General features: G+C 45.5%; 1 protein-coding gene across 1 annotated transcript in view; it reads right to left on the bottom strand.

The window, feature by feature from the left end:
* Positions 1-27,148, bottom strand: part of DRC8 (dynein regulatory complex subunit 8) — a 71,129-nt gene that overhangs the window by 30,481 nt on the left and 13,500 nt on the right. Inside the window, exons 2-3 of the mRNA XM_077292334.1 lie at positions 22,474-22,558; positions 9,641-9,713 (exon numbers count right to left, since the gene is read on the bottom strand). Of these exons, the coding sequence (XP_077148449.1) occupies positions 9,641-9,713; positions 22,474-22,558 (158 nt within the window). The remainder of the gene's footprint in view (positions 1-9,640; positions 9,714-22,473; positions 22,559-27,148) is intronic.

The raw sequence follows: 27,148 nt of genomic DNA, 5'->3' as shown, positions 1-27,148 counted from the left end.
GTCTAGGATTCAGGCGTCTGGCAGTCTCAAGATAAATCAAATTTTTGTGGTCAGTCAATACCACCACCTGATGCCTAGCCCCCTCGAGCCAATGGCGCCACTCCTCAAACGCCCACTTCATGGCCAAAAGCTCCCGATTCCCAACATCATAATTCCGCTCTGCGGGCGAAAATTTGCGAGAAAAGAAGGCACAAGGCCTAATGACGGAGCAGTCGGAACCTTTCTGCGACAACACTGCCCCAGCTCCGATCTCCGAAGCGTCAACCTCAACCTGAAAAGGCAGATTCACATCAGGCTGACGCAACACAGGGGCAGAGGCAAAACGGCGCTTAAGCTCCTGAAAGGCCTCTACAGCATGAGGGGACCAATTAGCAACATCAGCGCCTTGTCTGGTCAAATCAGTCAGTGGTTTAACGACATCCGAAAAACCAGCAATAAATCGGCGGTAAAAGTTGGCAAAGCCCAAAAATCTCTGAAGACCCTTAAGAGAGGAGGGCTGAGTCCAGTCACAAATAGCTTGCACCTTGACGGGATCCATCTCAATGGAAGAGGGAGAAAAAATATACCCCAAAAAGGAAATTTTCTGGACCCCAAAAACGCACTTAGACCCCTTCACACATAAAGAATTAGACCGCAGAACCTGAAAAACTCTCCTGACCTGCTGGACATGAGAGTCCCAGTCATCAGAAAAAATCAGAATATCATCCAGATATATTATCATAAATTTATCCAGAAAATCGCGGAAAATATCATGCATAAAAGACTGGAAAACTGAAGGGGCATTAGAAAGACCAAAAGGCATGACCAAATACTCAAAGTGGCCCTCGGGCGTATTAAATGCGGTCTTCCACTCATCCCCCTGCCTGATCCGCACCAAATTATACGCCCCACGAAGATCAATTTTAGAGAACCACTTAGCACCCTCTATACGAGCAAACAAATCAGTAAGCAATGGCAATGGGTATTGATACTTAACAGTGATCTTATTCAGAAGCCGATAATCAATACATGGTCTCAAAGAGCCGTCTTTTTTTGAGACAAAGAAAAACCCAGCTCCCAAGGGAGAAGAAGATGGACGAATATGTCCCTTTTCCAAAGACTCCTTTATATATTCCCGCATAGCAGCATGTTCCGGCACAGACAAATTAAACAAACGACCCTTTGGATATTTACAACCCGGTATCAAATCTATGGCACAATCGCACTCACGGTGCGGAGGTAACGACCCAAGCTTGGGTTCGTCAAAGACGTCTTGATAATCAGAGAGGAACTCAGGGACTTCAGAGGGAATGGACGACGAAATAGAAACCAAAGGTACGTCCCCATGAATACCCTTACATCCCCAGCTCAACACAGACATTGCTCTCCAGTCCAAGACTGGGTTGTGAGACTGCAACCATGGCAATCCCAGTACCACATCGTCATGTAAATTATACAGCACCAGGAAACGAATAATCTCCTGGTGATCCGGATTGATACGCATGGTTACTTGTGTCCAGTATTGTGGTTTATTATTAGCCAATGGGGTGGAGTCAATCCCCTTCAGAGGAATAAGAGTCTCCAAAGGCTCTAAATCAAAACCACAACGATTGGCAAAGGACCAATCCATAAGACTCAGAGCGGCGCCAGAGTCAACATAGGCGTCCGTGGCAATGGATGACAAAGAGCAAATCAGGGTTACAGACAAAATAAACTTAGACTGAATGGTGCCAATGGAAACAGACTTATCAAGCTTCTTTGTACGCCTAGAGCATGCCGATATAACATGAGTAGAATCCCCACAATAGAAACACAATCCATTCTTCCGTCTAAAATTCTGTCGCTCGCTCCTGGACAGAATTCTATCACACTGCATACTTTCTGGCGTCTTTTCCATAGACACCGCCAGATGGTGCACCGGTTTGCGCTCCCGCAGACGCCTATCAATCTGAATAGCCATTGTCATGGACTCATTCAGACCTGCAGGCAAAGGGAACCCCACCATAACATCCTTAACGGCATCAGAGAGACCTTCTCTGAAAGTTGCCGCCAAGGCGCACTCATTCCACTGAGTAAGCACAGACCATTTACGGAATTTTTGGCAGAAAACTTCAGCTTCGTCTTGCCCCTGAGATAGTGCCATCAAAGTTTTTTCTGCCTGAAGTTCCAAATGAGGTTCCTCATAAAGCAAGCCCAAGGCCAGAAAAAACGCATCCACATCGCGTAACGCAGGATCCCCTGCTGGCAATGAGAAGGCCCAATCTTGAGGGTCACCCCTGAGCAAGGAAATCACAATCCTAACCTGCTGAGCAGGGTCTCCAGCTGAACGAGACTTCAGGGACAAATAAAGCTTACAATTATTTCGGAAATTCTGGAAGCTAGCTCTATTCCCTGTGAAGAACTCCGGCAAAGGAATTCTCGGCTCAGATACCGGAGCATGTACCACAAAATCTTGTAAATTTTGTACTTTCGTGATGAGATTATTCAAACCCGCAGTTACACTCTGGAGATCCATTATTGTCAGGTGCACACAGAGCATACAGAGATTAGGAGGAGAGAGAGAAAAAAGACTGCAGCAAGGCAGACTGGAGGAAAAAAAAAAAAAAAAAAAAAATTCCAGCAGACTTCTTATAACTCTCCTTTCTCAACCTGGGTCTTTAACACTTTAGTGGCCGGTCAAACTGTCATGATCTCTGCAGGCAGAGATCATAGCAAGCCTATAGAGGGACAAGCTCTCGGAAGATGGAACTATACTGACCATGAACTAAGCCTGCCGCGCAACTAGAAATAGCCAGGTAGCATTTCCTATTTATCGCTAGATGCCCAGCTCTGGCCTAAGACCTAAATAGCTAGCAGAGGGAAATATAAGACCTGGCTCACCTCTAGAGAAATATTCCAAAGAAGACAGTAGCCCCCCACATATAATGACGGTGAGTTCAGATGAAACAACAAACGCAGCAGGAAAATAGTCTTAGCAAATTTGAGGTCCGCTTACTAGATAGCAGAAGACAGATAGTATACTTTCATGGTCAGCAGAAAAACACTAACAAAACACCATCCAGAGATTACCTTAAACTCTGGCATTAACTCATAACGCCAGAGTAGCAATCCCTGATCAACGAGAGCTTTCCAGACACAGTAACAAAACTTCAGCTGTGAACTGGAACAAATAGGCAAAACAAAACATGGACAAAAGTCCAACTTATCTAGTAGTTGTCAGAAGCAGGAACAAGCACTGAGAGGCATCAGATAACATTGTTGACCGGCAAGAAACCACCAGAGAAATGAGCTTAAATAGCGACACCCACTACTGATGGAATCAGGTGAAACAGGAAAGAGGATGACAAGTCCAATTCCACAAGCGGCCACCGGGGGAGCCCAGAATCCAAATTCACAACAGGTCCTGCTGCATCGTGATGGTGGTGGTGGAGCGGAAGGCCATGCTAGGGTCCTGCTGCTGCATGGTGGTGGCAGTGGAGGAGGTCCAAGCAGGAGCAGCAGTTGTCATGGTGCTGGCGGTGGGCTGTCCAACAGCACTCGGCATGGTGGTGGTGCTGTAGTGGTATCCAGCAGTGCTTGGAATGGAGGTGGCCGTGCAGTGGTTTGCAGCAGAGCTCGGCATTGAGGTCAAGCGTGACAGTATTGGCACAGGTGGATATGCCGCCACTGTCTGCTGGAAATACCGACTCTGCTGCATAGCCTGCACATAAGCAGCATTGCAGGCTTGGATGACACTAAGGTGGAGATCAGGAGTAAGGTGTTCCGACATGCCCTTCTCTATTTGATTGAAAAAATGATGTGCTGGCCTCTGGAGGTCGGCTGTCACTTGGTCAAGGCTTTTGGTGAACTCCTGGATAAGTGTATTCATATGGTTTATGGCAGTATCCAGTCGGTCACCCATCACCTTGAGTCCATCATGAAAGACTGAGCTCAAGTGCAAAAACTCGGGCATGAGTGACCTGTCCGAGGCCCTCTGCCGCTGCCGGGAAGAGCCCCCCCAAAAAGAGGCAGAGGACTGGGACAGGGGAACACCTTATGGATCTGGCAGGCCCACTTGCTGCAGCACTGCTGGAAGGCTGGGACGGGTCCGTGGCTGTTTGATGAAGGACCGCTCCAGAACCAGGGTCAAGAGTGCTGCTCCATGTGCTGTGCAAAAAGAAGAAAAAAATACATTAATACAAAACATTTACAATAGTAAAGCACCAACTACTGTGGAATAGAAAAATACAGATTAGGCAATCCAACACAACCCATTACACCACAAAAAATACTTACGTTCTCTGGGCAAGGACCGGTCTCAAAAATGCAAGGATGTGGTGATATTTGTATTTGCGGATCCTTGCTCCAGAACCACTAGGAACCCGGCTCTCTTGACGAAGGTCCTTGTTGAAGTGATCCTTCATTGAACGCCAACGTGTTTTGACTTTGAGCACTGTTGTAAAATATAAATAATGGTTAGACGATGCACTTTTGACCGTGATCACACAACTGTGTGTGATGAGATAAACTCCTGAGAGTTTCTCTCATCACACACAGTTGTGTGATCCCGGCCAAGGTCACTGCTGCAGCACACCGCATTGCAATACTTACAAAATGCATTTCGGACCCGAATCGGGGCGTTGTCTCAGCCATCCCACATCGCTTTGGCCATCTCATTCCATAGCCGCCGGATCGTCACGTTGTCAGAGTGCTGCGGAACCCGTATGTCCCACAACGGGACTCGCTCATGGACCAGGGAGATTAGGAGGTCATTTTGAATGAGGTCCTCATCCTGTTCTGGAACCTAAAAAATAAATAAAGACATTAATGTTGGAGACATTAACATAAGGAAAAGAAAGAAAACAGAGACAGAAAACTGGCATAAATATTGAAAGTCAAGAAAAAAAAGGAGTCAAGAAGAAAAAGGTAAAGAAAGAGGAAAGTAAAGAAATGAACATTCAAGAATAGTAAAGTCAGGATACAATAAACATTCAGCCACGTATACGTACACGCTGCCGCCTTGCCACCCGACCGTGTCCCCGCTGCTCCTGCTCAGCCTCTGCCGCAGTGTAAGAACTGCTCTAAAAAAAGGAAAAAAAAATTTGTCACATGTGTAGATGTGACAGTGAATACTTACCAATCTGAAGAGGTGAGTACTCACTTCACTGACATTTTCCCCTTGTGCAGGCCCAGGCCGTTGCTCCTCCTCAGAAGACGATGACATTCTGATGCATGCAGAAAATAAAAATGGCAGAAATTAGGACATATAGAGACAGAAAATAGAAAATAAAGGCATTGGCTTTGATATACTCACATTGTTCAGAGTCTTGTTTCCTCCAAGGTGCTTTCCTGCGTCTGGTCTGTTTATCAGTCTGCTGGGTAGTGACCTGCCAATGCCCACTCCCTCCTTTTATCAGTTTGTATGTGGCGGGTGGCTAATCAGTGTCTAGACATGTTTTCCTGTGGTGCAACGCATGCATTCACAAACGCATGCATTCACATAGACCGTAATGTGGTTTTTTTGCCGCATTCCTTCCACTAACAATCGCATACGTTTCTAGGCGGCAAATTGACGCCTATAAAATTAGTACATGAAGCATTTACCGCGCCAAACCGCAGACGACGACACGACGCATTCGTCGTCAAACACGGCAAAACGCAACCAATCGCAGACACCTGCGTCCCTAATGTTAAAGATAGGAATACACAACGCATGCGGAAAATTGCGGCACAAACGCTGCGGACACAACCGCAAATGTGAAACCAGCCTTAGCCAGATCTCCTCTCCCTCTATTCTGGACCATCAATACGGTTATTCTCCATTGCTTTTTAAAGCATCACATCACTCACAAAAACACTGATCACACGATTTCTTCAAACCTGTCTTGATTTATTTTTTTTCCGCCACTTTTTAAAGCACCATTTAGTCCACAAAATTCCTTCTCACATTATTTTTTTCCTTTTTCACTTTTCTTTTCCGATTCAGTTTTTCCTGACATCCACCTCTTTTACTATCGCCCTTTTTTCATTTTTATGCAATTTTATTCTTTCCACACTCTACTTATCTCTTTCCCACAAAACTACATCTTTTCTTGTATATTTCTTTTTCTCCCTACTTCTGCATTGAACCTGCCGACCGCACTTTAATTTTGGACCATATCTCTCACTGCACCTATCCTTATTATTCATGACCATTCCCCCCTTCCTTTGACCGCCCTCCTTATTCAGTTATTAAAGGCGTCCATGCCAGGCAATTTAAGCCCGTCTTCCTCCTGTGTGCACTGTACAGTTGTTTTTACCGTTGAGAAAGACGCCAGTCCATCGTGGAGATGTGTTTTTAAAATAAAAACTGCTCCTCTATATTATTGGATCATGGATCTTCATTTCTGTGAATCGTCATTTCCTTCAAGCATCCTGGTGGAGTTCCATCCCCAGCCACGTGGCAGCAGAGCCGTCATTGAGCTTTCACAGGAGTTGTACCTACACAACTCGCTCAGGTGAGCAGATTAACTGGATCTAATATATCTTTTTCTGAAGGCATCACCCTATGGTCTGGTGTGCTCTGTTTCCCTACAGTGTTTATTATTTTTTTTTTACATGTGACTTTTTATTCAAGTTTTTGTGTGTAAATATGATGAAAAAGCAACATTTTGGCGTGCTTTTTAATTAATTTGTTTTGCCGTGTTAGCAGTACGGAATAAATAATAGAAAGTTTTAGAGTTTGGGTTCTTCCGGATGCGATGATACCAATTATGTGTATATTGTTTTTATACAAAAGCTGTCCTTTTAGTAGTGAAACAGCTGATTTTGTTTTGCGCTTTTATATGTTTTTTACATTTTTACATTGTTTTGAACATTTCTTCTTACTTTCCTTCACTTAGTCTCACTGTGGAACAGGTTTGTTTTCCAGCTTGATGTTTGGTCTCATATACTGCAGTATTTATGTACTGCAGTGCATAAGACCTGGTAATCTTTCACCGACACAGCCTGTTAGACCTACGTGATAGAAACTATCACAATGTCCAACCCATAAACATCCACAATCACGACCTCTCCCTCTTTTAACGATCTAGGCGCCGCTGTAGCAATTGACAATGGCTTAATCAACCCACAATCGGTTATAAAACCAATCTGGACCAATGCCCCTGATTGTCCAATGTCATATACAGCCATCATCAATGACATTTTCACCTGTCGGGGGGGCGCTACACATTTAATCCTCAGTACCATAGATGAGAAGCTCTGAGGATTAAGGACACTAAATGATCGCTGGTACAAGTCATATCTGCAAGGAGGCAAAGAGTAATCTGTCCAGATAGCATAAAAAGCAATCCTCCCATATGGGGGTCTAGGGGGATATTATAGCTTTACAGCAAAGGAATTCTGCTGGCTGGCATTAAAAACGACATCTCACTGAAACACACTCTTTAAATAACAGAACATCTAGATCTTGAGTACTGTTAAGCATAGTGTCATGACTCCCGGGTAACACTGCTGTGAGAAATGTTGCACACAGCAGCAAGGGAGCTGAACAAAACGCCGGGTTTCTAACCAGGTACAAACAGGACCTGAGACACGTGACAGAGTGGGAGGTGGTCAGGGGCAGAGCCAGACGCCAGGGTGCAGAGAAGGGATAAATACCAAAGAGTTGTCAAACAAACAAAGATCGGAGCAAGGAAATCATGAAGTACCAAAGGGGAGAGACAGGGGAATGTCAGAAGCGAAGCCAGAGGTCAGTAATCCAGAAGAACAAACAGAGTAATGCACGGAGGGCAAGGAAAACACTATGCAAACCGGGCACACACTCCAGGGGTCAGGCACACAGACTAAAACAGAACGTATAGCTGACAGTGAAACCTAGTTTGGAGTGAGTATAAATACCCCTCCCATATTGAAAGAGTGGCCAACATCATTAACCCTGAGAGAACAGAACATTAACCATGTCCTAACCATGACACATAGATGATGTCATGACGGTTATGACCTCAACCGCGTAAGCCCCGCTACGGGAATAAGAAATCTACCTACCGAAAGTGATGGTGATGTCAAGTCTCCACATGAAAGTGAGGCCTGTAGCGTGGAAGGAGACAGACCCGAATCGAGGGTCATCAAGAGGTACAGTTGCTTCAGAATCTAAACTATGCAAAAGAGCTCTTTGTAAAGTGAGCAGGTACCCAAAAAATTGCTGACATGTTGACACTACACTCAGGATGTAACTTAGCTAGAAAAGCAGAGAAGAAATAGCCAACATCCAAATTGTATACAATTGTCTGTATTCACCTGGATTGACAGACCTACCAATTGTTTGCAGAACGGGGAAGAGAGTTGGTAGGCCCCTTTAGGGTCCCACTAGGTGTGAAAATGACCTCGGCAATGTACAAAAAAGAACTGTACCATCAGTAGCAAAATCATCTTCATGCTGACAATGTACTATCTCATGCTGCAAAGGATACCTATGCTAATGGCAAAAGAGAGAGACTCATATTGTGGCCACCATCCTCCTCAACCCTATAGAGAACATTTGGAGTATCATCAAGAAATAGATCTATGAGAGTGGGGGGCAGTTCACATCAAAACAGCAGCTCTGGGAGACTATTCTGACATCCTGCACAGAAATTCAAGTAGAAACTATCTAAAAACTCAGAAGTTCAATGGATGCAAGAATTGTGAAGGTGATATCAAAGAACGGTCCTATGTTAACACTTTGCTTGCTAAGACATTTTTGATTGCAAAAAGATTTTGATTTTAGTAAATGTGACCCTTTAAGTCTGCAAATTCAACAAATGACCATTTTCAGTTCTTTACAACCTATAAAATGTTTGGAAACTGTTGTTGTTTTTAATAATTTGGAAGAGTGGATTGTGGTTTTTTTTACTTTTAAAACAAATCCTTCTTCATTGGGAGGTTTGTCCAATAAAATATGATTTCTACTCTAACAGTTGATATGTTGAACATTATACTGACTTTGCATCGACCATTTAGGAAAATCAGAGAAAAATAGTATTTGCATAATAATAATTTTGGCAGCACGGTGGCTTAGTGCAGCGCTGGGGTCCTGGATTCAAACCCACCAAGGACAACATCTGCAAGGAGTTTGTATGTTCTCCCCGTCTTTGCGTGGGTTTCCTCCGGGCACTCCGGTTTCCTCCACATTCCAAAGACATACAGATAGGGAATTTAGATTGTGAGCCACAATGGGGACAGCGATAATAATGTGTGCAATAAAAACCAAAAAACTGTAAAGTTCTGCGGAATATGTTAGCGCTATATAAAAAATACAGATTATTATTATTATCATTTGGGCTGTGGTTTATAACTCCATCCTCTGAGTTCAGTCTATTCTTGTCTAATCTATAGATTTAGTTTCTCCCTTGTAGCAATTACAATTTAAGACTGATCACAGCTGTATTTTTCAGCTCAGTTCTCTCTTCCTCTGTAGGAAGAGAAACAAACCTCATTTGGAATATGGATTTGATACATAGGAAATGGAAGCATTGACTACAATGGGGTCAGTCTGGCATCTGTTATGTGCTTGGTTCTTGAATGGAACACAATTACGGATCAGTATTCTGCATGAGCTGTTTCTCTGTTCCGAGAAGAGACCGGAGAACAGAGCTGAAAAAATGCAGACCATGGCATCAGTACATTTTTTATGCCCTTTTTGCAATGCCAAATACTGTACCTCTGCCAGCATGTCATGGAGTTCCCCTTCAGTTGGACAACATCCTAAGGACCTTATGATTGTTCCAATCTCCCTGTAAAATAAAACATTTGATTGAGTGGTGATTTACTGCTGACACAAAATAATTTTCTTTAACCCTTTAAGGGCACGGCCTATCTTTACAGCAATTCTGCTATTTTGGGGTTTAGTTTTTTTACTTTACTTCTCCAGGTTTAATCAAGTAGTATAAATGACATGTGAACCTTATTCTGCGGGTCACTATGATTACTGACATTGCCAAATGTATATACAGCAATTTACTACTTTTTGGGGAACAAAAAAGCAACACCTTGAAAAAGAAATATTTATTTTTCTGACACTATATATTGAGTGAATCATATTGTTTTATGCTTTTGTCAATAATAGAGCTGTATGGGGGGCTTGTTGTTTTTTGCTGGATGAGTGGACATATTCATTGGTACCATTTTGGGATACATTAAACTTTTTTAATAACGTCATTTCATTTTTGGGCAGATGGAATATATATAAAACAGCAATTTCAGCATTTTTTTAAGTGTTCACTGAGTGAAAAACATAATAATTTTACAGTTAAATCATTAACAAAAGTGTATACCTATTTTCTTTACATAATAAAGCATTTTTCCACTAAACACAACTCCTTTCAGAACCCTTAGGCTGTGTGCCCATGTTGCGTTTTTTATGCGTTTCTGCCACGTTTTTTGCCACAGCGGAAACGCATAAAAACGCTTAAAAACCGCATTCCCATGCAATCCTATGGGATTCCGCAGTTGCTGTGCCCATGCAGTGGATTTTCCCGCTGCGGAATCGCATAGCGGTAAAATCCGCAGCAAGCTCATTATTTCTGCGGAATCGCGATGATTCCACAGCCATAGGATTGCATTCAAACGCTCACTTTACACATGTGCCTATGCCCACCATGCGCAAAGTGAGTGCTTCATGTGCTGATGGTACCCAGGGTTTGGAGGAGAGGAGACTCTCCTTCAGGCCCTGGGATCCATATTCATGTAAAAAAAAAAAGAATTAAAATAAAAAATAGGGACATACTTACCTTCTGATGGCCCCCGGAGTCCGGCTGGCTCTAAGCAATGCACGCTGCAGCTTCCGTTCCCAGGGATGTGTGGGGCCCAGGGTCCTGGTCATCACAGTAACATTGCTTTCCTCACAGGGAGAGTGATGTTACGCTTGGAGGCAAGGACGGATAACTGTAACCAGGTAACCACAAGCATGCAACACATTCATACTCCAGGCCACCAGGGGGAGCTTTTTATCCTATTTACTAGGCGACTCCCCATATATATATGGTAGTTTTGGAGGGAAAGGTCAGTGCAGTTCTTGCCAGGAAACAGACTGGATCAGTCTGAGGCAGAAGAGGGTTTACGGAGCTGTGTAGCCACAGTGCAGCAGTTCCTGGAAAGAGACTTACAGAAAGCTGAATATATTGCAGAGAGCATGTAGGAGAGCAAAGCACAAGAGAGGATACCAGTGGGGGACCAGCCACGAGCAGTCTGCCTCCTTCTGAGGCGCAGAGATCGGTAGCCGGAACACCGAGGTTGTAAGGAACTCTACGACTTACATCAGAGACCGGCAGGACAGCTGAACTTCACGTTACCTGTCCGCCTTAATACCCAGGAAACACGGTGACACCTTTAGAGCCCGGGGCGTGCTAGAGTCCCTATAAACAGACTCAAGTCACCAGTCATACGAGACTATGTCCTATCCTATACGGGGGACAGAGAAAGAGAACATCTGTGAGGACCTTATCTGAAGCCACAGGCAGTAAGGGACAACAACACCACGGCGCTAGAGGAAGGCTTTGATTTCCACCTGGATAAGGGGACTCCTAACTTGCCTCCAAGCCGGCTGGACCCTGTCTGCCCTGTGTCTGGTGCCCTGGACTGTGGCTGCCTGAAGTCTTCAGTAAACAAGGTAAAGAGACTGCAAACCTGTGTCCTCGTTCCTTACTGCGCCATTCACCATCTTCCAACTACACACCGGGAGCCCTGGGGATATACTTCACCTGTGGGAAGGTATACCATCTAGCTGCCATAATATCACCCCAGAGGACCCCTTAAAGCAGCGTCGGTCCTCACTGACCGAATACCACAGGTGGCGTCACAAACATAAACTTTATTCCCTTTAAAGACCTTTCCCTTTTACATGGGTGCCCAGGGCCACGGACCGGGTCACCACCATGACATCCCCCTGTGAACACCACCGGACCCGGTACCGAGTACCCCACGGCCCTGGCAGGACGACTCAGATGCATTGCGCAAATCACCTGAGATGACGTCGCGGTCACGTGATCGTGACGTCACAAAAGTCCTTCACGCAAAGCATCCCTGGGGATGGAACGTACAGGGAGCGCGGCTGAGGAGATCGGGGGCCGTCGAAAGGTGAGAATAACCATATATTTTTTTTTTTATTCTTTTTAACATTCTATCTTTTACTATTGATGCTGCATAGGCAGCATCAATAGTAAAAAGTTGGTCACACTTGTCAAGCACTATGCTTGACAAGTGTGACCAACCTATCAATCACTTTTCCAAGCGATGCTTCAAATCACTTGGAAAACGCAAGCATTGTGCAAGCTAAAAACGCTTGCAAAACGCTTGTGTCTTGCGGGAAAACGCATGCGAATTCCGCATGCGTTTTACCCGCGGCAGGGGGTTGCGGAAATGCTGCGGACATTTCCGCAGCATCTCTGCAACGTGGGCACATAGCCTTAGGGTATGTTTCCACGGTCAGGATTGCATCAGGATTTGCCCAGGATTTGCACAGGTAAAATCTGCACCAAATCTGCACCTGAGGTCACTGGCAGGTCACCTGAATTTTTTATGCGTTTTCACATGCGTTTTTCATGCATTTTTTAATGCGTTTTTCATGTGTTTTTTCCATGTGGATATGTGTGTGTTTTTGTAAGCTAAATAAAAATATGCAAAAAAAAGAATTGTGATGTCATTTCTTGTCCAACCTCTTCAACCTCTTCATTTACATACTCCATTGAAGAATAATGTTTAGACACACAGATAGATAGATATAGCTATAGATAGATAGATAGATAAATAGATACGATAGATCTATCTATCATATCTATCTATCGTATCTATCTATCTATCATATCTATCGTATCCATCTATCGTATCCATCTATTGTATCCATCTATTGTATCTATCTATCGATATATTTATCTATTATCTACCGATATATCTATCTATAAATATATCAATCAATCTATATATATAGTAGACATATCTGTAGATAGCTAGATCGATATATCGGTAATGGATAGATAATAGATAGATAGATAGATAGATAGATAGATAGATAGATAGATAGATAGATAGATAGATACGATAGATAGATAATAACAAGCCCGATGTTTAGTAATAAACATAATAAAATGTTAATAAAGAGTTAGGCCGGGATCACACCTGCGAGAAACTCGGACGAGTCTCGCATCTTAATACCCGGCACAGCCGCCGGCACTTGGGAGCGGAGTGTGCGGCTACATATATTTATACGCAGCCGCACACTCTGCTCCCAAGTGCCGGCGGCAGTGTCGGGTATTAAGATGCAAGGCTCGTCCGAGTTTCTCGCATGTGTGATCCGGCCTTAAATAAAGACACACACACACAAAATCTGTGACCTGTTAGACCGGGGTCACACTTGCAAGAACTCGCACGAGTCTCGCACCAAGTGGCGGCGGCAGTGCCAGGTATTGAGGCGAGAGACTCGTGTGAGTTTCTCTCAAGTGTGACCCCAGCCTTAAACGCAATGTTTAATTTTTAAAAAATCTGGAAAAAAAATGGCATGGGCTCCCGCGCAATTTTCCGCCAGAGAGGGAAAGCCAGTGACTGGGGGACCGATGTTTGCAGCCTGGGAAGGGGTTAATACCCATGGTGCTTCCCAGGCTATGAATATCAGCCCGCAGCTGTATATTTAGCCTTTACTGGCTATAAAAATAGAGGGACCCCCCAAAAAAATGATATGGGGTCCCCCTATAATTTTTAGCCAGAAAGGCTACGAGGACAGCTGCGGGCTGATATTCATAGCCTAGAGAGGGGCCATGGATATTGCCCCCCCCCCCCGCTACAAATACCAGCTCCCCGCCGCCCTAGAAATGGCGCATCTGTAAGATACGCCAATTCCGGCGCTTAGCCTCTCTCTTCCCACTGCCCTGTAGTGGTGGCATATGGGGTAATAAGGGGTTAATGTCACCTTTGTAGGGTGACATTAAGCCAGCTTAGTAATGGAGAGGCGTCAATAAGATACCTACCATTATAATCCTATAATTGGTAATGAGAATGAGATAGATAGACAGATAGATGGAATGAGAGATAGACAGACAGATCGATAGATGGATAGATCTATAGATAGACAGAGCTATAAATCTATCTATCTATCTATCCATCCCATATCTATCTATCTATCATCTATCCCATATCTATCTATCTATTCCATATCTATCTCATATCTATCTATCTATCTATCTATCTATCTATCTATCCCATATCTATCTATCTATCTATCTATCTATCCATCTATCCCATATCTATCTATCTATCTATCTATCTATCTATCTATCTATCTATCCATCTATCCCATATCTATCTATCTATCTATCTATCTATCTATCTATCTATCTATCTATCTATCTATCTATCCCATATCTATCTATCTATTCCATATCTATTCCATATCTACCGTATTTTTCCGACTATAAGACGCACTTTTTTTCCTCCAAATTTGGGAGGAAAGTGTGGGTGCGTCTTATAGTACGGATATAGCATGTGGGGAGGGGGGCAGCAGCGAGTGGGATCGCAATGATATCCCACTTCAGGATGTCCCCTGTTGTGAATTTGGTTTCTGGGCTCCCCCGGTGGTCACTGGTGGTACTGAGCTTGTGTGCTTCATCGCCTCTGTTCACCTGTTTCCATCAGGATGTGGGAGTTGTCTATTTAGCCTTGCTCCTCAGTCATTTCTATGCCGGCCAACAATGTTACCAGAAGCCTTTCTGTTGCATGTTCCTGCTCCTAGACTACTATCAGCTAAGTTGGACTTGTAGTCCTAAGTTTGTTTTGCATTTTTGTTCCAGTTCTCTGTGATTGTTTATTTCTGAGGCTGGAAGCTCTTGTGAGCTGGAATTGCCACTCTGGTGTCATGAGTTGATATTAGAGTCTTAAAGTAATCCCAGGATGGTGTTTTGAAAGGGTTTTCAGCTGACTGTGAAGTTCCCTTTTCTGTCTTTCTACTATCTAGTAAGCGGACCTCAATTTGCTAAACCTATCTTCATACTTCGTATGTCAATTTCCTCTGAAATCACCGACAATATATGTGGGGGCTACTGTCTGCCTTTTGGGGAAAATTTCTCTAGAGGTAAGCCAGGTCTATATTTTCCTCTGCTAGGGTCAGTCAGTTCTCCGGCTGGCGCTGGGCGTCTAGGGATAAAACGTAGGCACGCTACCCGGCCACTGTTATTTGTGCGGTAGGTTTAGCTCACAGTCAGCTCGAGTTCCCATCTTCCAAGAGCTAGTCCTTTTTGTATGCTTTCTATGTTCTCTTGCCATTGAGAACCATGACAGTTTGGCCGGCCAAGGGTTAAAATTTTTGGCAGAAGAAAGGAGAGAAAAGAAGTCTGCAGAGAATTTTTTTTTTTTTTTTCTGAGTTTGCTCATTAGTTGATTCTCTAGCATCTCTGCTTACTGCAGCCTTTGTCTCTCTCTCCTTCTAATCCTTGAATGGTTCTGACTTCACCTGATGAAAATGGATTCTCAGAGTTTAGCTACAGGTCTGAACAATCTCGCTATGAAGGTTCAAAGTTTACAGGATTTTGTAATTCATGCTCCTATATCTGAACCTAGAGTACCTTTGCCTGAATTTTTCTCCGGGGATAGATCTCGCTTCCAGAATTTCAAACATAATTGTAAATTATTTTTGTCTCTGAGATCTCGCTCCGCTGGAAATCCTGCACAGCAGGTCAGGATTGTAATATCCTTGCTCCGGGGCGACCCTCAGGATTGGGCATTTGCTTTGGCACCAGGGGATCCTGCGTTGCTCAATGTGGATGCGTTTTTCCTGGCTTTGGGGTTGCTTTATGAGGAACCTCATTTAGAGATTCAGGCTGAAAAAGCCTTGATGGCCCTGTCTCAAGGGCAAGATGAGGCTGAAATATACTGCCAAAAATTTCGTAAGTGGTCTGTGCTTACTCAGTGGAATGAGTGCGCCCTGGCGGCGAATTTCAGAGAGGGTCTCTCTGATGCCATTAAAGATGTTATGGTGGGGTTCCCTGTGCCTGCAGGTCTGAATGAGTCCATGACAATGGCTATTCAGATTGATCGGCGTTTGCGGGAGCGCAAACCTGTGCACCATTTGGCGGTGTCTACTGAGAAGGCGCCAGAGATTATGCAATGTGATAGAATTCTGTCCAGAAGCGAACGACAGAATTTTAGGCGAAAAAATGGGTTATGCTTCTATTGTGGCGATTCAACTCATGTTATATCAGCATGCTCTAAACGTACTAAGAAGGTTGATAAGTCTGTTTCAATTGGTACTTTACAGTCCAAGTTTATTCTATCTGTGACCCTGATTTGCTCTTTATCGTCTATTACCGCGGACGCCTGTTATGACCCCAATGGCGAGGGTCTCAGAGGAACGTGGAAGTCTGCAGAATACAAAAATCCAGCTCATAGGGCAGTGGTAACTGGGTTGACCATATATCTACTCCTAACGCCAACACTAGAAGTAGCCGGGGATCATTCCTACGTTGATTCTAGATGACACGCGCCAGCCGGAGAATCTAGCTACCCCTAGTAGAGGAAAACAAAGACCTTTCTTGCCTCCAGAGAAGGGGACCCCAAAGCTGGATAGAAGCCCCCCACAAATAATGACGGTGAGGTAAGAGGAAATGACAAACACAGAAATGAACCAGGTTTAGCACAGAGAGGCCCGCTTACTGATAGCAGAATAAAGAAAGGTAACTTATATGGTCAACAAAAACCCTATCAAAATCCACACTGGAAATTCAAGAACCCCCGAACCGTCTAACGGTCCGGGGGGAGAACACCAGCCCCCTAGAGCTTCCAGCAAAGGTCAGGATATAGATTTGGAACAAGCTGGACAAAAATACAAAACCAAAACAAATAGCAAAAAGCAAAAGGCAGACTTAGCTGAAATAACTGGAACCAGGATCAGTAGACAAGAGCACAGCAGACTAGCTCTGATAACTACGTTGCCAGGCATTGAACTGAAGGTCCAAGGAGCTTATATAGCAACACCCCTAACTAACGACCCAGGTGCGGATAAAAGGAATGACAGAAAAACCAGAGTAAAAAAAAACTAGTAACCACTAGAGGGAGCAAAAAGCAAATTCACAACAGACGCCTATGTCGACTCTGGCGCCGCTTTGAGTCTTATGGATTGGTCCTTTGCCAAACGCTGTGGGTTTAATTTAGAGCCTCTGGAAGTTCCTATACCTCTGAAGGGTATTGACTCCACGCCATTGGCTAGTAATAAACCACAATACTGGACACAAGTAACTATGCGTATTAATCCGGATCACCAGGAGATTATTCGCTTCCTTGTGTTGTATAATCTACATGATGTGTTGGTGCTTGGATTGCCATGGCTGCAATCTCATAACCCAGTCCTCGACTGGAAAGCAATGTCTGTGTTAAGCTGGGGATGTCAGGGGACTCATGGGGACGTACCTTTGGTTTCCATTTCGTCATCTATTCCCTCTGAGATTCCGGAATTTTTATCTGATTATCGTGACGTTTTTGAGGAGCCTAAACTTGGTTCACTACCTCCGCACAGAGATTGCGATTGTACAATAGATCTGATTCCGGGCAGTAAGTTTCCAAAGGGTCGTTTATTTAATCTATCTGTGCCTGAACACGCTGCTATGCGGGAATATATTAAGGAGTCCTTGGAAAAGGGACATATTCGTCCTTCGTCATCTCCCTTAGGAGCCGGTTTTTTCTTTGTATCTAAAAAAGATGGCTCTTTGAGGCCGTGTATTGATTATCGGCTTTTGAATAAAATCACGGTTAAATATCAGTATCCTTTGCCACTGCTTACTGATTTGTTTGCTCGAATAAAGGGGGCCAAGTGGTTCTCTAAGATTGATCTTCGTGGGGCGTATAATTTAGTGCGAATTAAGCAGGGGGATGAGTGGAAAACCGCATTTAATACGCCTGAGGGCCATTTTGAGTATTTAGTAATGCCTTTTGGTCTTTCAAATGCCCCTTCAGTCTTTCAGTCTTTTATGCATGACATTTTCCGTGAATATTTGGATAAATTTATGATTGTGTATCTGGATGATATTTTGATTTTTTCGGACGACTGGGACTCTCATGTCCAACAGGTCAGGAGGGTTTTTCAGGTTTTGCGCTCTAATTCCTTGTGTGTAAAGGGTTCTAAGTGCGTTTTTGGGGTTCAAAAGATTTCGTTTTTGGGGTACATTTTTTCCCCCTCTTCCATTGAGATGGACCCTGTCAAGGTTCAGGCTATTTGTGATTGGACGCAACCCTCTTCTCTTAAGAGCCTTCAGAAGTTTTTGGGCTTTGCTAATTTTTATCGTCGATTTATAACTAGTTTTTCTGATGTTGCTAAACCGTTGACTGATTTGACTAAGAAGGGTGCTGATGTTGCTGATTGGTCCCCTGCTGCTGTGGAGGCCTTTCGGGAGCTTAAGCGCCGCTTTTCTTCCGCCCCTGTATTGCGTCAGCCTGATGTTACTCTTCCTTTTCAGGTTGAGGTCGACGCTTCAGAAATCGGAGCTGGGGCGGTTTTGTCGCAGAAAAGTTCCGACTGCTCCGTGATGAGACCTTGCGCGTTCTTTTCTCGTAAATTTTCGCCCGCTGAGCGAAATTATGATATTGGTAATCGGGAGCTCTTGGCTATGAAGTGGGCTTTTGAGGAGTGGCGTTATTGGCTTGAGGGGGCTAGACATCAGGTGGTAGTATTGACTGACCACAAGAATTTGATTTATCTTGAGTCTGCCAGGCGCCTGAATCCTAGACAGGCGCGCTGGTCGTTATTTTTCTCTCGGTTTAATTTTGTGGTTTCTTACCTACCGGGCTCTAAAAATGTGAAGGCGGATGCCCTTTCTAGGAGTTTTGAGCCTGATTCCCCTGGTAATTCTGAACCTACAGGTATCCTTAAGGATGGAGTGATATTATCTGCTGTTTCCCCAGACTTGCGACGGGTCTTGCAGGAGTTTCAGGCGGATAGACCTGATCGTTGCCCGCCTGGTAGAATGTTTGTTCCTGATGATTGGACCAGTAGAGTAATATCGGAGGTCCATTCTTCTGCGTTAGCTGGTCATCCTGGAATCTTTGGTACCAGGGATTTGGTGGCTAGGTCCTTCTGGTGGCCTTCCCTGTCGCGAGATGTGCGAGGTTTTGTGCAGTCTTGTGATGTTTGTGCTCGGGCCAAGCCTTGTTGTTCTCGGGCTAGTGGATTGTTGTTATCTTTGCCTATTCCTAAGAGGCCTTGGACTCACATCTCCATGGATTTTATTTCTGATCTCCCTGTTTCTCAGAAGATGTCTGTCATCTGGGTGGTGTGTGTCCGTTTCTCTAAGATGGTCCATTTGGTCCCCTTGCCTAAATTGCCTTCCTCATCCGAGCTTGTTCCTCTGTTTTTTCAAAATGTGGTTCGCTTGCATGGTATTCCGGAGAATATCGTGTCTGACAGGGGAACCCAGTTCGTGTCTAGATTTTGGCGAGCGTTCTGTGCTAGGATGGGCATTGATTTGTCTTTTTCGTCTGCTTTCCATCCTCAGACTAATGGCCAGACCGAGCGAACTAATCAGACCTTGGAGACTTATTTGAGGTGTTTTGTGTCTGCGGATCAGGATGATTGGGTTGCCTTTTTGCCCTTGGCGGAGTTTGCCCTCAATAATCGGGCTAGTTCTGCCACCTTGGTTTCTCCTTTCTTCTGTAATTTGGGGTTTCATCCTCGTTTCTCTTCCGGTCAGGTGGAGTCTTCGGATTGTCCTGGAGTGGATGCTGTGGTGGAGAGGTTGCATCAGATTTGGGGGCATGTGGTGGACAATTTGAAGTTGTCCCAGGAGAAGACTCAGCATTTTTCCAACCGCCGTCGTTGTGTTGGTCCTCGTCTTTGTGTTGGGGACTTGGTGTGGTTGTCTTCTCGTTTTGTCCCTATGAAGGTTTCTTCTCCTAAGTTTAAGCCTCGGTTCATCGGCCCGTACAAGATATTGGAGATTCTTAACCCTGTGTCCTTTCGTTTGGACCTCCCTGCATCTTTTTCTATTCATAATGTCTTCCATCGGTCATTGTTGCGCAGGTATGAGGTACCGGTTGTGCCTTCCGTTGAGCCTCCTGCTCCGGTGTTGGTTTAGGGTGAGTTGGAGTACGTTGTCGAGAAGATCTTGGACTCCCGTGTTTCCAGACGGAGACTTCAGTATCTGGTCAAGTGGAAGGGCTACGGTCAGGAGGATAATTCTTGGGTGACAGCCTCTGATGTTCATGCCTCCGATTTGGTCCGTGCCTTTCATAGGGCTCATCCTGATCGCCCTGGTGGTTCTGGTGAGGGTTCGGTGCCCCCTCCTTGAGGGGGGGGTACTGTTGTGAATTTGGTTTCTGGGCTCCCCCGGTGGTCACTGGTGGTACTGAGCTTGTGTGCTTCATCGCCTCTGTTCACCTGTTTCCATCAGGATGTGGGAGTTGTCTATTTAGCCTTGCTCCTCAGTCATTTCTATGCCGGCCAACAATGTTACCAGAAGCCTTTCTGTTGCATGTTCCTGCTCCTAGACTACTATCAGCTAAGTTGGACTTGTAGTCCTAAGTTTGTTTTGCATTTTTGTTCCAGTTCTCTGTGATTGTTTATTTCTGAGGCTGGAAGCTCTTGTGAGCTGGAATTGCCACTCTGGTGTCATGAGTTGATATTAGAGTCTTAAAGTAATCCCAGGATGGTGTTTTGAAAGGGTTTTCAGCTGACTGTGAAGTTCCCTTTTCTGTCTTTCTACTATCTAGTAAGCGGACCTCAATTTGCTAAACCTATCTTCATACTTCGTATGTCAATTTCCTCTGAAATCACCGACAATATATGTGGGGGCTACTGTCTGCCTTTTGGGGAAAATTTCTCTAGAGGTAAGCCAGGTCTATATTTTCCTCTGCTAGGGTCAGTCAGTTCTCCGGCTGGCGCTGGGCGTCTAGGGATAAAACGTAGGCACGCTACCCGGCCACTGTTATTTGTGCGGTAGGTTTAGCTCACAGTCAGCTCGAGTTCCCATCTTCCAAGAGCTAGTCCTTTTTGTATGCTTTCTATGTTCTCTTGCCATTGAGAACCATGACAGTCCCCGCTGCCGGAATCAGCTGCTGTGGAAACCACATGGCCCCGCTGATTAAGTGCAGTGAATATTCATTAGCGGCTCCCCGCCCACTGATCAGCTGAGCGGTGAGGGGGAGCAGCAAATGAATACTGCACTTAAGCAGCGACACACAGTTTCCCCAGCACTGATTCTGGGGAGAATCTGTGTGTCCGGGGGAGGAGGCAGCAGCAGCAGGGGCCAGGAGATCGCTGCATACCTGCCTGTGCTGGACGCTGAGCTGTCTGGTGCACAAGGAGGACCTGTGTGATGTCAGAAGTGGGCGGGCTGGAGCATCACATGGCAGCTCAGAGCCCTCCCTCTTCTGACATCATCATAGGTCCTTCAGACTCCCACCTAGAATCTGCAGCTTCCTCTTATGTCCTGCGCGTGCGCTGTGGAAAGGCAACAAGAGAGAGGGCTCTGTGTGTGCAGCCATGGGATGCTCCAGCTTTTACCTCACCACAGGCTGGCTCCCACAATTAAGAGGTTAGTCTTTACAAAACACAATAAAGCACTCTGCCACTCCTTTGGTGAACTATAACTCCCAGCATGTCATAGCATCTGCAGGACATGCTGGGAGTTATAGTTCTCCCATGGGATTTTAAAGCAGCACTCCAGTGTTACTTTGCAGTGCTGGAGTGGTGCTTTCACTATAAGCCCTGTGCCCCCATTCTTATACTCACCCTCCAGTGTCTTCATATAGTACTTCACAGACACCACACTGGTCCCGCAGCTTCCAACATAATAACGTACTATTATATGTAATAACACCACATATAATAGTATGTTATTTATGTTATTAAATATTTTACCACATTTTTTTTACTTCAAATATTTTTTTCCCTATTTTCCACCTCTAAAACCTGGGTGCGCCTTATAGTCCGGTGCGTCTTATAGCCCGAAAAATACGGTATCTATCTATCTATCTATCTATCTATCTATCTATCTATCTGTGTGTGTAATGGAGTGTGGGTTGGACAAATGCTAAAGAGGAGGTAGGACCAGAAATGACATCACAAATCTTTTTTTTTTGTTAAATAATATATCTTTTTTTAGCTTACAAAAACGCATACAAATAAGCATAAAAAAATGCATCAAAAATGCATGTAAAAAACGCAGGTGACCTGCCAGTCACTGTACGCAGCGTCAAACACGCAGCGTTTCCTGACCAAGGAAACATACCCTTAGTACTCCTAGCAAAAAGCTGATTTTTCTGCATAGCCACCAGCAATGCATTTACCCTTCAGCAGCAACTGCATTGGAAACGTATTATTACCAGATGCCAATTTTGATCAATAACCATCCACATAATACCAATATGGCTTCCAAATGACTAGAAAGGGATCCACAGCCCTTCACAGACAAAAATAGCGTCCGTTAAGATCCCACTATGAGAGCATTTAATCCTGACAAAATTGGCAAGCATTTGACTCATGGTGTACCAATGTCACTGTAAAAAAGATTAACACCATCTTACCTGACATCTACGGTTCTGTTGCTTTCATGATCAAAAACTTCAAATGCTTCTGTAATTCTTTTTTGGAGATCGGACACAAGAGCCTCTATAAATGACAAGCAAAAGGCAATATAAACTATACTTAACATTGGAATATCCAAAATTGTGAGATTGGGCAGGAGACAAAAGGTGTACCATTAAAACAATTACAATGAATATAAAAAGAAAAGAAAAAATAATGTATATCCAAAGCACTATGCAGCAATTGTATAGCAATAACAGTCTGCAAAATAGTAATAATTCATTTGTATAAAAGGAAACTAATAAGAAAAAAAACCTGTAAGAATGACAGCAAGAGCTCATTTGGATGTTTTTCATGGATTGAACCTGAACGTATTATAGCCGATAGCAGTGTTGGCAAATATATGAGTGCGTGCCAGAGGTGGCACTCAGAGCCCTCTCTGTGGGTACATGCACTGTCACTCCAGCACTATGACCTTTTCCTCAGGACTGCGAGCATGCAGTGTTCACTGCTGAACAGTGCAGTGCATGCAAGGAAGTACTATGTCCTGATACTGGCCAGTGCCAGCATCTGGATGTACTCTGTGGGTGGGACAATCCACAGATGAAGGCAGCAGCGGAAACCCCTGTGTCTCCTGTGATTTATGCACCAGCCAAGTGTCTCCTGTGATGCGTGCACCAGCCTCAATGTCTCCAGAGATGCGTGCAACAGCTCCAATGTCTCCAGTGATGCGTGCACCAGCCCCAAAGTGTCTACAGTGATGTGTGCTCCAGCCTCAATATCTCATGTGATGTGTGAATCGTCCTCAATGTCTCCTGTGATGCGTGCACCAGCTGTCACGATCCCACCAGTGGGTCGCTAAGCAGATGGCATGACGAACAATGGGATGGAAATGGGGAGAGGAAGGCCCTACCGATAGGGAATGAGGGATGGACACTACCTGAGCCTGTCCTTACACTCCCCTAACGCCCTAAGCGGGTCTTTCCCTCGCTGCCATCAGGAATGTCGTCCCTCTCTGTCACCTCGCACTGCCCTGGCTAGTGCACTGGCTGGCAAAGGCACTAGCCTCACCACTGTAGGTGGTAAAACACAAGGGACAGTGACAAACACGAGACAGACACGGTATAAACACAACACTTAGCTTCCAGACTCTGCTGCCAAGCTCCACACCGCAGATGACACAGAAACAGGACTCCAAACGGCAGAAGTAGCTGACATCAGAGAGCTGCAACTGCAAGGCTGGTCTCCATAGAGAAACTCTATCACCAACAGTCAGCTGATGCATCAGGTGACCATTTAAAGGATGGTGGGAGTAGTCACCACCCACATCAGCTGACCTAGCAACTCTACAATTGCAGCAAGTTGCCAGCAGAGGAAACTGACATTAACCTCCGCTGGCCTGAAAGGAAAAAAATCTACATTTAAAACATAGTGGAACCAGAGCTGCCACAAATCCAAAATTGGATTGTGACACCAGCCCCAGTGTCTCCAGAGATGCATGCCCCAGCCTCAAAGTGTCTACAGTGATGCGTGCACCAGCCCTAATGTCTCATGTGATGCGGTAACCAGTCCCAATTTCTTCTGTGATGCATGCACCAGACCCAATGTCTCCAGTGATGCGTGCACTAGCCACAATGTCTCCGGTGATGCGTGCACCAGCCCCAAAGTGTCTACAGTGATGCGTGCACCAGCCCCAATGTCTCCTGTGAAGCAGGAACCAGCCCCAATATCTCCTGTGATGCGTGTACCAGCCCCAATGTCTCTGGTGATGTGTGCACCAGTCCCAATGTCTCATGTGATGCTGGAGCCAGTCCCAATGTCTCCTGTGAAGCAGGAACCAGCCCCAATATCTCCTGTGAAGCAGGAACCAGCCCCAATATCTCCTGTGATGCGTGCACCAGCCCCAATGTCTCCTGTGATGCGTGCACCAGCCCCAATGTCTGCTGGGATGAGTGCATTAGCCACAATGTCTCCGTTGATGTGTGCACAAGCCCCAATGTCTCCTGTGATGCATGAATCAGCCCCAATGTCTCCGGTGATGCGTGCACCAGCCCAAATGTCTCCTGTGATGCGTGCACCAGCCCCAATGTCTCCAGTGATGCATGTACCAGCCCTATTGTCTCCTATGATGTGTGCACTAGCCCCAATATCTGCTGTGATGCATACACCAGCCCCAATATCTCCTGTGATGCGGGCACCAGCCCCAATATCTCCGGTGATGCGTGCACAAGCCCCAATGTCTCCGGTGATGAGTGCACCAGCCCCAAAGTGTCTACAGTGATGTGTTCACCAGCCCCAATGTCTCATGTTATGCGGGAACCACTCCAATATCTCCTGTAATGCATGCACCAGCCCAAATGTCTCTTGTTATGCGTACACCAGCCCCAATGTCTCCGGTGATTAATGTATATATGATAGCCCGTGTCTCCTATTCTATGTAGTCCAACTCCAGTGTCTTCTGTGAAGTATATGCTCCAGCCCCAATGTCTCCTAAATTATGTATACTCTCCAGCTAGTGTCTCCAGTGATGTATATGCTCCAGCTCCAGTGTCTCCTACAGTATATCACAAAAATGAGCACACCTTTCATATATTTGTAAATATTTTATTATATCTTTTCACTGAAAATATAACAATTCAACATGGCACCTCATGGAGAACTCTCTGAGGGTCTGAAAAAAAGAATTGTTGCTCTACATAAAGATGGCCTAGGCTATGAGAAGATTGCCAACACCATGAAACTGGCCTGCAGCACAGTGGTTTAACAAGATAAGTTTCACTCAGCGCTGCCTCACCATAGTCGAACAAAGAAGTTGATTGCACGTGCTCAGTGTCATATCCAGAGGTTGTCTTTTCGAAATAGACGTATGAGTGCTGCCAGCATTGCTGCAGAGGTTACAGGGGTGGGGGGGTCAGCCTGTCAGTGCTCAAACCATACGTCTCACACTGTATCAAATTAGTATGCATGGCTGTCATCCCAGAAGGAAGCCTCTTCTAAAGATGCACAAGAAAGCCGCAAACACTTTGCTGAAGACAAGCAGACCAAGGACATGGATTGCTGGGACCATGCCCTGTGGTCTGATGAGACCAAGATAAACTTATTAGGTTCAGATGATATCAAGAGTGTGTGGCAGCAACCAGGTGAAGACTACAAAGGCAAGTGTGTCTTGCCTACAGTCACACATGGTGGTGGGAGTGTCATAGTTTGGGGCTGCATGAGTGTTGTCGGCTGTGGGGAGCTACAGTTCACTGAGGGAACCATAATGCCACCACGAACTGTGACATACTGAAGCAGAGCATGATCTCCTCCCATCAGAAACTGGGCCGCAGGGCAGAATTCCAACATGATAACAACGCCAAACACACCTCCCTCCAAGATGACCACTGCCTTGCAAAAGAAACTGAGCGTAAAGGTGCTGGACTGGCCAAGCATGTGCAGCGCCCCAGAGTCCTGGTCGTTGCAGTACTGTGGCTCCGCCACTATGGGGAGCTACGGTGCGTCCGATGGCACTGAAGGAGTTCATCTGATCAGGTATCACAGACACCAATACATTTCACAGCTGGGCCTCCGGGGGGAGCTAAGGATTCTATTCATTAGGCCACTCCCCACCATAGTGGGTAAACTGGGGGTCAGGCAGGAAGTTAGATCAGAAAGCTGACTGGATTGGACGAAGCAACACCTAGTGGCAGAGGGTGTTGTGGAGGAAGAGACAGTAGGGTCTCTGTCAGGAGTGGGATCCTGACAGAGGCTTGGCATTGGAAAGAACGTAACGGGTCCGCGCCAGCTCCGGGAAGCGGCGGGACCCAAGAAAGGACTAGAAGCGAGATAGATTGTGCTGAGTGAGAAACGAGATCAAGCAATAGGAGAATTCCAGTAGGGGTCGTGCTGTAAGATCGGAGCAACACCCTACTGAGGCGCATTACCGGTGGCCGGAACGCCGAGGGAGTATTATAACATTCAGCTTCAAGCAATACTCTAAACAGCGGCAGGACAGTCAGTTTAAGGCGGGCTGTCTAACACATATCACCTATGAAGTCTTGGGAGGCAATTGCGGGAGAGGGGCGTCTCTAGGGTCCCGGAAGAACTCCAGGCCTATCCGACAAACGGGTGCCGTTCCAACTGTAACATCAGGAAGGGACGGAAGATTAGAAGAACATCATTTAATCGAGTTGTGAGGGAACTTAAGAAACAGACACAACGGTTGTGGGGTACTTTCCGTAAGCACAGCAGGGAAGGACTACAACACATAGCGCTAAGAAGGAAGGCACCGATTTCCACCTGTGAAATGAACTCTGGAGGTGCCATTGGACCGGCCGGACTTGCGCAGCCTGGTGAACCGTATTCTGGACTGAGGACTCAGAGATCTCCAGTAAAGAGGTAAAGAGACTGCAACCTGGTGTCCTCGTTATTTACCGCGACCTGCACCCCACAACTGCACCGTTACAACACGACTTATTGCACCGGACGTCCCCCACTGACAGACAGGGCCACGGACCGGGTCTAGCCACCGTGACAACCCCAGGACTGAGACCTAGAGGCCCGGCTCCGGGTACCCCCTCGGCCCTGCGGCGGTGTGGGGGCGCTCCAACTTGGCGTCACGAACAGGATCTACTTAAAGGGAACCTGTCACCACGTTTTTGGAAGATGGGATAAAAATAGCGTTAAATAGGGGCA

The sequence above is a fragment of the Ranitomeya variabilis genome, chromosome 2 (genome assembly GCF_051348905.1).
Source record: "Ranitomeya variabilis isolate aRanVar5 chromosome 2, aRanVar5.hap1, whole genome shotgun sequence".
Lineage (NCBI taxonomy): Eukaryota > Metazoa > Chordata > Amphibia > Anura > Dendrobatidae > Ranitomeya > Ranitomeya variabilis.
This window is presented reverse-complemented; position numbering and strand designations above follow the sequence as displayed.